This window comes from Dermacentor silvarum, chromosome 11 (assembly GCF_013339745.2).
Source record: "Dermacentor silvarum isolate Dsil-2018 chromosome 11, BIME_Dsil_1.4, whole genome shotgun sequence".
Classification (NCBI taxonomy): domain Eukaryota; kingdom Metazoa; phylum Arthropoda; class Arachnida; order Ixodida; family Ixodidae; genus Dermacentor; species Dermacentor silvarum.
In genome coordinates, this window is record NC_051164.1 from 19,301,408 (window position 1) to 19,312,994 (window position 11,587).

At 46.9% G+C, this 11,587-nt stretch overlaps 3 protein-coding genes across 4 annotated transcripts in view; all 3 read right to left on the reverse strand.

Annotated features, from left to right (window-relative positions):
- Nucleotides 1-1,286: 1,286 nt before the first annotated feature.
- LOC119433736 (nucleolar complex protein 2 homolog) overlaps nucleotides 1,287-11,587 on the reverse strand; it is a 17,520-nt gene continuing 7,219 nt past the window's right edge. Inside the window, 1 exon segment of the mRNA XM_037700996.2 lies at nucleotides 1,287-1,407. The gene's annotated coding sequence lies outside the window, so the exon portion shown is untranslated.
- Nucleotides 1,856-4,345, reverse strand: LOC119433737 (nucleolar complex protein 2 homolog). Its single transcript, XM_037700997.2, has one exon. The coding sequence runs from the start codon at nucleotides 4,261-4,263 to the stop codon at nucleotides 1,894-1,896; it is 2,370 nt and encodes a 789-aa protein (XP_037556925.1). The 5' UTR covers nucleotides 4,264-4,345; the 3' UTR covers nucleotides 1,856-1,893.
- The window catches only part of LOC119433741 (zinc transporter 7), a 45,102-nt gene continuing 44,267 nt past the window's right edge, over nucleotides 10,753-11,587 (reverse strand). The window contains exon 12 of one of the 2 annotated variants that reach the window (XR_007464409.1): nucleotides 10,753-11,061. The gene's annotated coding sequence lies outside the window, so the exon portion shown is untranslated. Of the gene's footprint in view, nucleotides 11,062-11,288; nucleotides 11,511-11,587 lie in introns of those variants that run through there. The other variant, XR_007464410.1, reaches the window with a different exon arrangement.

The following is an 11,587-nucleotide window of genomic DNA, read 5'->3' on the forward strand; positions in this document are numbered from 1 at the left end:
CGCAGGATCAGACTGGAAGCTTTTATCTGCGCACGACTTTGCCAATAATGCAGTGTGCTGTGTGTTTAGAGAGTTTTAATGCTTTCTTAGATGCTTCTATCTGCTGAAGCATGGCATAACAATATGAAAGAGCTGGCTGGCATGAAAAACTGGCATGCCTGCCAATACAAAAAGGGGCTTGCTTCTGTCAAAGCTCTGCTCTTGACAGCAGCTGCCATGCCAGTAGAAGGCATTAACATGCAGCTTGAGGCACACATGCATTGTCCGTAAACTTTTTTTGCCAATTGCACACTTTGCAGGGCACACAATGTCCCAATCGGAACGAGAAATGGATGCCCGAGGCTCTGATAACTCTGGGTGGTGCGTATATTCGGCAGGACCACGAAAGCAGTGCTCGCAAATTGGTTGCTGCAGTGGTTCTCGACTGCCAAGTTTGATTTCTGGTCGCAGCAATCATGTTCGGATGGGGATGGCATGCCAAACAGTCCAGGCATGTGTGGTGGCATTTTTGGTTTCTCCAATCTTGCATGGCTTTGCTTATATTTACAAATGCAGCCACTGCAAATGTTGCAATGCACACTGCTTCCTCAGTCTGTTTCGGGAGCCATTTATTGCTTAACTTCGTTACACGTCTCCAACGCTAGCTTTACAAAAGTGGAACCAGCTGCAGAAGAAAAGCTTAGGGTTCATTTTGTAACAATCTATTTCACTTATTACTTTCGCCCGTCATTGGCTTGGACACTGTCACACTGCTGTTATCACCAGGATCAGCCAATCAGAATGACAGCAACAAAAACTGAAATGGATTGTTATAAATACTGCCCTGTGTAAAATGCGTAATGATACATCTCCAAAAACACAAAAAAGGGATGAAGTAAATAAGATGTCCCTACTGACTTGCAAATATTGTATTTTCAAATTACATGCCTTAGTAATTAGAAGTTTTTAATGCAATTAGCATTTTTTGGGTACTTAACACACTTTCCGAGGGCTGTCTATTTCTTTTTTTACTTACAACCTTTTTTACGCCTGTGCACAGTACTCTGCATGCTAGAGAACCCGAGGTGGTCAACATTAATCCGAAGCCTTTCACTACCAGTCCCCAGTGTTCCTTTGGAACACTGAACCCAATCCTACAACCGGTTTGGACAACAAATGTATATCGCAACATTTTCGCTTTGTTTCATCCATCAACAGAACATGCAGGGCAATTAAAGGACAGCTGCAACAAAATTTCACTTTGGCTAAATTTGTGTATACGAGTAGTATATACCACTGAAGCCAACTTAGCAAGGTCGCAGGGCTGGCAATTGTGCAGCTTTCGTGTTATCGGCCCTTAAACAACACCTAAGCAGGCACCGCATGCACCCGGTGGTTGTCACTATGACCAAACTTCCAGCATGCTACCTCCGAGACTTTTCAGCACGCCACGAGCAGCCACGGGCGTGCCTAATCTTGGAGGTAATTACTAAGGAGCTGCACATTCTGGGTCATGCATCACTACTGGCATGACCAAGTTTTGTAGTTTTGATATTTTTGATAGTTTTTCGTGACGCTTATGTTCATATATTAAATTTCGCAAGAAGCCCCCCCCCCTCTGTATCTACACTATCTGAAACTAAATTTTGTTGCAGTTTAAGCTGTCTATAATCGGGTACAACTTTAGAAGGCAGTGGCATTTGCCGCGCGCTTTAAACTGGGCCGGCGTCAGCAGGACTATTTCTTTAGTTGCGGAGGCAATCGGCTGCCGCGCTTCGGTCATCTGGGCGGGGCCTCTGCTGCCTTCTTAAATTGCACACAACTATATAAGGTTGCCCCTATGGTTTCCTTATCCAGAAAATAACTCTCCAGAACATCTTGAAAAAACGTATTTACTATGGTGAAAATGCTGAGTTAATCACTTTCGTCAAAATCATCACCATCACTGCTCACTTCCTCCTCTTCAGATGTTGAGGACAGGGCCATGTCCTGCACAATGTCTGTGTCCCCGTCAACAGCTATTTCACTGTATTCCCTTGTCGCAGCGCTTTTCTTTTTCTGCTCCTTGTCTGTCCTTGCCTGTCTGTCTTTCTTTTTGGGGTCTTCTTTTTTCTTTGCTGCCTTCTTCTTCCGCCTCGGCCTGCCGTCATCGGAGTCTGACTCAGATTCTGGCAGCTTTGTCAGCACCTTCCCGTGAGCGGCGGTCTCCTGCCTCTGGCTTCGCAGCTTGCTCCACTGCTCGTAGAACCTGCTCCAGGGCGTCCCTTCCTGCTTCCACCTCTGCTCGAGGTTGTCAAGCCCCTGAACGTCGGCAAGTGCAATGTTACAGCTCACCCTGCGGCTCTCGATGAACCTGTAGTTCTCTTCCATCTTCTCTGTGAGTTGCTTCACTTTCTTTGTGTAGTTTGCAACCTTGCATTTCTTGCAAAACTCCTTCAGATAGACTAAGGCTGGGAGAACCAGCTCCGGAAAGGCCACTGAATGAGACACACTGGCCAGGTACTCCAGAGCAAGCTCATAAAACGTCTCGATGACGGCGTCGCGGAAGCCGCTTTCTTTCATCTGTGCCGGCGAGACGCGTAGCACGCAGCTCAAATCCAGAGGCCGCATTGACGTTGCAGAGTGCTTCTGGCCAAAGTTGACAACTGCACACGCTTCCAGAAGATGGGGCATGACTGGAATGAAGACGCCGGTGCTTGACGAGAGCTGCATGAGACCCCGAACCAAGTGGAACCTCAATGGGACATACTTCGCAGCAGGAATCAGATGAATGGTGCCGACCATGGTTTGAACCAGTGGGTAGATGAGAGGCTGTAGCGTTTTGCTAGGTGACACTGTTGCCAGCAGGTGGCACCAGAGGAGGCAGCAGTGGATGTACTGCCAGTTGTAGACAGCCTTGCAGGTGTCCTTTTTCCGAACTGTCATAGCGTTTCTGAGGTGAATGGCAAGCTGCCTGATGTAGAGAAATGCGTGCTGATAGGCTAGGGCTTCATCTCCAGAGTAAGCCTCAACAAGCGAACGCTTCATGAAGTTGATGAGTGGCCACGTTGTTGGCGAGGTGAATTTGCAGTTCCGCACGTAAGACATGTACATGTGCTTCAGTACGGTATCGTGGTAGTTGCGCGGAAGGCCGCGGATTGTGCGGACAAGGCAGACAAAAGCAACGACGCGAACACTTTCTTCCGCCTCGCACCAAAGTTGCACAAGACGCTTGAGAAGTGCCTTGGCGACTTGTGGGAAGGCGACGTAGTAGGGAACTAAAAACAAGATGTGCCTCAGGAGCACCGATACAAGCTGTGGCTCGGTCACCGCAGTGATGAGCTTGACAACGTTCATGAGGTACGTTTTCACGATACCCGAAGCCTTCTTCCAGCTGTGACTTTTGGTCGGGTCAAACGACTTCGACTCGTCCTGAACCACTGCGGGCTCCGGTAGGCGCAGTACTTTGTGCAGTGCAGGTACCAGATCGCTGAGACAAAGCTTGACGACAGCGTTGAATATGATCTGCCCTTCGACTTTGAAAGGACTCGACTGCTTCTTGGAGTTGGCGCCGACGTCATCTCCCTCTGCTTGCAAGACAGCTGCCTTGAAGCAGTTGACCACTTCCGCGATCTTGCGCAGCTCTGGTTTTGTCTGCAATTCTCTCTCGAACCGATCGATGTCCTCGAGTTTAAGGAGCTGCTTCTTTTTCGGCAATTCGTCGGGCTCTTCTTCCTCCGCTTCGTCTTCGTCCCCCTCGGCGGTGTAGAAGTCGAGGAGGTCCTTGTCGTGTTCTTCCAGGTACTGGTAGAAGTCGGGGTCGGTATCCTTGAGCTTGCGGACTATTTCCTTCTGCTTCTCGAGGTCCACATCGGACTCGTCTTCGCTGCTCTCGTTGTCGTCAACGTCAGAATAACTGTCCGATTCTTCGGATGCTGCAAAGGTGCCATGCTTCTGGCCCGATGGTTCGTCTTTCTTGGCTGCCTTCGTTAATGTTGGGCGTAACTGACGCGGCGCTTTCTGCTTTTGCGGCTTCGTCAGCGCGGGTTTATCATTGTCCTCGCTACTCGCTTCGAGATTTCTGTCGTAATCCTTAGAGCGCTGTTTTTTCCGTTTGAGCGGTCTTTTCTGTTTCGCCGCTGACAGCCGGTCGGTGCCAGAGCTAGCAGACGTGCTGTTAGGTTTACCTGCTGTGGCGGCTCGGTCATCTTCAGAGTCCGAGGAAAAGCCTCCTGCCATGAACTCTTCGACACTCACCTCACTGAGCTGTTTCTTTCGCATTTTATGCTTTTTCGTTGGAGCCATAGCTGGACAGTGCCGTCAACACACGTGTAGTACGACGCTTACCAACGTGCACGCGACTACGGATAATATTTGGCTTGGATTTATACGCTTGTGTTGTACGCATAGCTGACTAGCAAATGAAATTTTTAGCTTTCGTACTCGGCAATTTCTAATACATTTATTATATAGTTAGAATTAAAGCTAGGTATTTATAAGTATGTCTTGCAAAGTTGACTCACAGTGTAAGTACCACACCAACGCGGGTTATTCGATATGTGCTCGGTATCGACGATATGGCGCGTAATTTAAACTTACGCGTAGCTAAACATCGGGCAGCTGAATTCGTCAACTCCTTTAGCTATTTGCTTCGCAATCCCGGCCACAAGTCACTACACTCTACCGTCACTGTAGTGCGTTAATTACTTCCCCCATTGATGGTTTGAACAAATAAGAAAAGTTGCACACACTCAGACAAGCGACGAAATGACCGCTATCGTTTGGAATGGCGTATCATTTTCATCACCTCTCTAGCGGCCGGTGTCGGCGACGCTGGGGTGAAAACTGAAAAACGTCGTAGCGCCCTCTGAACAGTGCAGGGTGCCCATACGAACACGCCCAGTCCTCAACCTTGGCGAGCTATTCTAGCTCTGCAAATGTTTTTTTTTTTTTTTCTTTTTTTTTTTTTTTTTTTGCGCTAGAAGACGAGGACAGAGAAAGGGATATATACAGGGCTTAAGAGACTTCGATGGGCTAGTCAGTTAAGTGCTGGCTTGAAAGAACAGGTTATAACGGCGCGTGTGAGGATGGGACACAGAAAGGATGCTCGGAGATTGTCCTCTGTGCGTCCTTTCCGTGTCCCGTCCTCAGACGCACCGTTAAAACATGTTCCATCAAGATATACATCCTCCTTTCTTCGTCTTGTAGCGCAAAAAACGATTTCGTAATGCGTAACCAGCTCACCCAAATCAATGTGCACGTTGAACTGTGCTAAAACAGCGTGACTGAAGCAAGATACAGAGAAACAAATACCACAGAACAAGTGATGTTCTGCTGGTACTTGTTTTTCTGTGTGTCCTTGTTCCAGTCGCACCGTTTAAGCATAGTTCTAAAGATGAACGAACTAGCCCTCACTAAGAGGTTACCACTTTCACTGTATTCTAGCTCACTGCAGTTGTGGTGGGCTGGGCTACACCGACTCGCTGCAAGGTTCAAGGATGCACTACACCGCGATTACAACTACTGCGTCTTACCTTGCATCTCGTGCAATCGAGCACGGGGTTGCGGGGGGTGCCGCTGTACCTCGGATAATCGAAGGTTTATGGTGCAGTGCACCGCGAATCCCTGCCGAAGGTGTAGGGAAACTTAGCTGAATTGAATACAGACCTTAGCACCACTAGGTTCATTGTGTCCCACACATTTTGAGGCATCACTTTCTCGACCGGTGTTCCCAGAAGCGCACTAATCTGGACTCGCTGATCTGCACCTACTCTCTCTTACCAACCGATTCGACTCTATGCATGTTCCAATCTCCAAAAGAGACAACTCAACGCCGTTTAATTCTTCTCTGCGCCCTTGGAAGCTGTATCTGAAGCCACACTCATGGTGTCATGCCCTGGTAACCAGCCTGCTTCAGGCGGCGAAAGAGAACGCGGCTGAGCTGACGTTCCACATACACCACACACAGCATTGCTCAGATTGCTATGTAGAACACTGCGCGCGCCATGCTGGAGCACTGTCAACGCCTCAACTGCAAGGATGCAGGCATGCCTCTCGGCACATATAGCGAGGCTGAAGACATGCCAAGTACACTCCGACACGTCCACATGTCCCAGAAACACAAGCTGAGAGGCCTTGACCAGAGGCCTTGACCAGTAGAGCTTTGAATAATAAAGTGTGCCAGCGGCATGTCTCGAGAGATCTACCAGAAACTTTGGTTTGACAATCACCCACGGATGGTTTCTCTTCGACGCTATCCCCATTCTCCACTGTACGGTAGTGAATGCGTGTGTTAAATTGGTTAACATCCCTGCCTTTCCTATACTTCTCCCTTATATACATATATATATGTGTACGATGACTTATGCTCTATTCCTTTTTTTCTAAGAGCACCAGCTTCAATTATTCGCTCCACTTCCATACAAGAATGAAAAAATTAAGCAGATAGCATTTAGTGGAGATCCCACACAATACAATCTGCAGAAACCTGAATGCCGTAATGTTGAAATGTAATGCTGAAATGTTGTAATGCGAAGCATTCAGTCGCACAACGTACGTGATTAAATGTTTTAACATCTTCGCTTTGTTCACACTTGCATATTTCCCGTCTGATTGATAGGCACGTTTGTGTTTTTGCAGCACTTTGCGACTGTTGCAACACAGGAGAAGAAGAGATGCTTGAAATGCAATAACGCCAGGTGTTGATGCCGCCGACAGGCTTTTGCATGGGTAACAACACGAACTATAACACATTTCGTACAATGCTTTTGGCATCGTCATGCTCTCTCATTGCTTGTACTAATTGACGTTTTCGCTCCTTGGGGACTTAGGCATTTGACTGCACACATGAAATCTGCCTCCATAAAAACAGCATTAGAGAAGAATGAGCTGCATAATTAATGTGCTAAACATGTGTCTGCAGAGATGGTGTCCTTACCTAGAAGCAGATGGACATGACTACCCCTTGCGCGGGTGTTATCGTTGGTTATACTTCCTTGTTAATCATGTACTTCCATTTATATTATACACTGTAACGAAAGGTTAAATAATTTTAGAAAAAGTGTGCTTGTGTTGTCTCTGTGCTAAGTTACAGTGGAAATGAGGATCTGTACGAGAGAAACACTCGTATGCGTGTACCCGATTGCGACGCAACTAACAGGCAGCTTTGCACGGCACTGACGACGATTCTATGTCACTAAAACACTCCAAGGCAGTGCGAGCTCTAAGGCAATGCCATTGAGGCATAAGTGAATATGATAAACCACAGCTCTCTCAGCAGCATCAAAACCAGAACAGCCTGCATTGTCAAGTTGGCCTCTCTGCTGAACTTTTCGAGTTCCATGTGACAGCACTCAGCGAATAGCAGCACGTAAAAAAAACACTCGATTCTGGCGCCTTACGGGAGCTAATACATTAACTCTATTGTGGTAGAATGCCTAATGGTGCCTGGAGTACTACATACGACTCACCAGCGCAGAAAGAAGAAACGCGCACACACATGTGCGGTGCTGAAGGACACGGAGGTTTCCCGGGCGACGACGACCATTGGAAGAAAATTTGAGATGGAAGCTAAAGAGCACTTAACATTAAAAGGCTGTTACAAAACTTAAGGGGGGACGTGGCTTTGAAAATCAACTTCCCAATTTTTTCATGGATTTTGATGAAAATTGGCACAAATGTTAAGAATGTCTCCCTGATACTTCCATAAAAGTTTCAGAGTGATACCTTGAGAACATTTTATTGAGCAGAATTTTTCTCTCTTGAACTTTCTGGAGGGCCTGGGGAGCTTAAAAAACATGGTGGAAGGCTCGTTGAGTATTGAATGCATAGCTCAATGCGTACTGGAGGTCGTGACAGTCTTACTTTTTTTTTTTTCGCAACACAAATTTTTTAGATAGTCATTTTTGAAGTTACCTTCGCATCAAGCACACTTTCGGAGTGAACGAATAGCCACACCATCAATTTATAAAAAGTCAAGATAAAATGCGAGACTGTCTCGACCTGCACTGTAGTCCAAGGAACGTGACAAAAAAACAGAATCAAAATAGGCTAAAAGGTAACGAAGAAATCAGCTCCAGAAACAGAGCAGAAAGGCGAAAAAACACTTTGAGAAAACGGCTCTCAAAGTTTCCCCTTCTCTTCAGTTCTCTAAAATGCACCAAATTTGTAATCTTTGGTGTGTTTTGTGATGTGGGGCTTCTTGGACACGTGGCCTCTGGTCTGCTGTGCCTTTGTTCTGCGTTTTTCATGTTTGTATGGCATTCTTTACTGCTGCTCTACAAAGAGCATGGTGCCTGGGTTACAAACCAAGTGAGGTGCAGAACTATGTGGGCATAAATATACAGTAGTTCTAGTGTTGTACCTGCAGACTGCCTCATTGATAGCAGTCTCTAATACAGTCAGTGAGGCATTGTTTTCTTTTGGTAGAATCGACCATGTTACTGAATTTTTGGATCATCTTCCATTGACAATGGCTATGGATGTTAGGAGAGCCAATGATAGATAGGCAGCAATGCAGCTGCTAGGTGCTTTCCAGCCTGTACTTTTGTATCATGCCTCACTTCTGCAGCCAGGTGTCTGTGCCAGCCCAAGTGGCCTAGTGAACAGAGTTCATGATGAGGTTCTTTTTATGAAGGGGTGGTATGATAGGTATTGGTACGAGATATCGTGGCAATACGATAATAGAGTCGGCGCGCAATGTGCTAAGTCGCGGGTCTGAGGTGCCGATGTGCGAAATGCCTCGTCGCGGGTCCAAAGAATAGACTCTCGGTTATCTCAATCGCGCAGTCTGAGGTGCCGACGTGCGAAATGCCTGGCCGCGGGCTCGGGGAGTCGACGCTCGCGATGCCGACGCGCGAAGTGCCTAGCCGCGGGTCCGAGGTGTTGACTCTCGATGAGCGATGTGCCGACGCACGAAATGCGTAGCCGCGGGCTCGAGGAGTCGACGCTCGATGTGCTTAGTTGCGCAGTCGGAGGCGCCGATGCACGAAATGCTTAGGCAAGGATCCGAGAAGTCCGCGCGCGATGTGCTTGATCGCCGAGTCGGAGGCGCCTACGCGCGAAGGCTTAGCCTCGTGTCCGAGGATTCGTGCCCGAAGCTTGGTCGCGAAGTCCGCGTCGCCGATGCTCGGAATGCCTAGCCGCGGGTCTGAGACGTCCACAAAAAGCGGGATCGGCCACGCTACTGCGATGTCCGCATAGCGCCCGCTTTAACACTCGTCGAGATTACGGAAACTGTCCGGAGCTCGCGAGGAGACCGCAACAAGCGGAGCAGACGACGCCCGTCACGGAGCGAGCACCGGACCAATGGCGAACCAGCGGGAGTCACGTGGCGTGCGCGGCCAATCGGTGGCTCCGGCAAGACCTTCAATCATTGGCTTTTTGTGTGCTCGTTTCTGTATGGAGGAGATAGCTGAAGCAGCAAGTTTGAAGACGGAGAAATGCGCTTTCCAACGAGACCAAGATGGCGGCGCTCGGCTGCGCCGTTCCGGAGATATCGTGGCTTGAAAAACGCCGTTCTTCGCGATTTCCGCGAAATTTTTCGGCACCTTGGCTATACAACAATGTTTTTAGAGCACTTCTACTGGTTTTCAGTGATGATATTTCGGAATCAGATAGAATAAGAGTTATAGAAACTGAAAATTGATTTTCAAAAATCGATTTTTAGCCATTTTTTCGCGATGCGAAAGCCGCGTCCCCCCTTAATGGATGCCTGGTTTCGTCCCTGTTCTATGTGTGCTCCAAATGCTAATAGAACATTTGTGCAAAAGAAAAAAAAAGTCACAGTTTACCCTTCGTGCTCTCTCTCGAAGTGTTATCGCTCGTGGACTTTATACAGAACATCACAGCAATGCTGGTAATTTGCCTGGAGTGTCCATATAATTGCTATCATACTAAAAGCAGTTTGCTCCTATGAAAAGAGCTAGAACCATCGCCAATACTGCTCATGTTCATGTTTCACATGTCCAAGTTTGATGCCATGGTGCTTTTGTTTGCAAGCAGAGGCAACCAGTAAGCTTCTTTAATGTTTTTCTTTGTGTACTAAAAGAAATATAAATGAATGTGCCTTTATGTTGAACGAGAATCACAATTATTGATAGAACAAAACAAAAATATGCATATAAGTACCTTGCTACGAACCAATATAGTAGAAATTGGTAACAAAATATTTTAAGGTCAGTTTATAGTACACCTTGTTTGGCAGTTAGTGTACATGGCCTGTAGACAATGGTTACTAGAAAATATTTTAATCTCGTAAATAAAGTTCTTTGAGAATACGCTGCCCTCAGACTCTAATGGGTGGGCAGAAGTTAACCATATTCGCCACAGTGGTATTGCATACAGGTAGAGACAATATTAAAGAGAACCTTATTTCTGTTGCAAGTAATTAAATGTTGCACTAAAACCTAGAAATTAGCACAGAGCACATGCTTCAACATGTGAGCTGCTTGGTAAGTACTCTACAGTGCTGTTCGGGCTTTCACACTTGCAGTAATTGTTGCTACAATGCAAACTGTTTGGTCTCTTGCATATACTGCATTACTCCACGTATAACCCGCCTCTGCGTACAACTTTCACCCCCTCCGAATAAACAGAACTTTGGAAATTTGAACTGCCCTGATGGGGTGCACTGCCCAAATATCGCCTTAAGCTGAAATTTGCACATAAACCGCACTCCGACATTACTGGTAATTTTTAAATATTTTTAGTGCAGGCTATACATGCGAAAATAAGGTAGGTCCTTACCCCCATACATGGCCCTCTAAAGAAACATGAAGGCACACACCACCATGCTTAGGTTATAGTCAATGTTTCATTCTCTTTTCTTTTACACCTTCCAGTCATCATCACGGGGTGGAATAAGGGAGAGCAAGGCCAGAGGTTGTAACAATTAGTGGCCACGCTTGGTCAGCACGAGCTTGCCTTCTTGAAAGCGCACACACGTACACAGACAAGAGCTGTACATTCGCGATAAGAAGTTTACAGAAACAAATGCGCAACAACAACAAAATGTACACAACAATTGTAATGACAACGGTGCAGTTGATGACCGAGAAGTCCATGATATATAGCATCGAATCCCTTCACCACCTCCCACACGTACTACTACAATAGTAGTACTTGCAACGTGTCCGTCCTTTGAGTGTGTAATCAAAGTGATGCAACACGAGGAATGGTGCATTCTCCACAAGGCTAAGTGACACATGCCCCTGCATGCAGACTGACGCGAGCACCACAGTCATTGTTAAGCACACGGAATCAACGGAAGCAATAGGAACTCACTTCCCTATGCTTAGCACTACTGAAGGAGTACGTCGTCGCAAATGAGGCATGCGTGCATACTGTCTGTCGCATGCTGCTTGGCAAGCAGTGAGGGAGGGCTGTGTGTCAAGCTTACTAGTGGTGGCAAAGAGTGAGATTGTATGCACACGTCAAATTTACTTCTCCAGGTCTGGCAAGATTCTGCAAAATGAAGCCAACAGCCAGGCACATTGCTATTGTTTGTTTTCACACACTTTCGTAAGTGAACGTTCATAATAGAAATGGGCAACCTTTCAGAGAGGTTTCTCATTGTCAAACGTTTTAGCCACGATGGCAACCACTGTAAGTTGTGTCTGAGAAGATAATG

Excerpts from the sequence above, each read along its gene's own strand:
- LOC119433737 (XM_037700997.2), bottom strand. The coding sequence starts at position 4,263 with ATGGCTCCAACGAAAAAGCATAAAATGCGAAAGAAACAGCTCAGTGAG.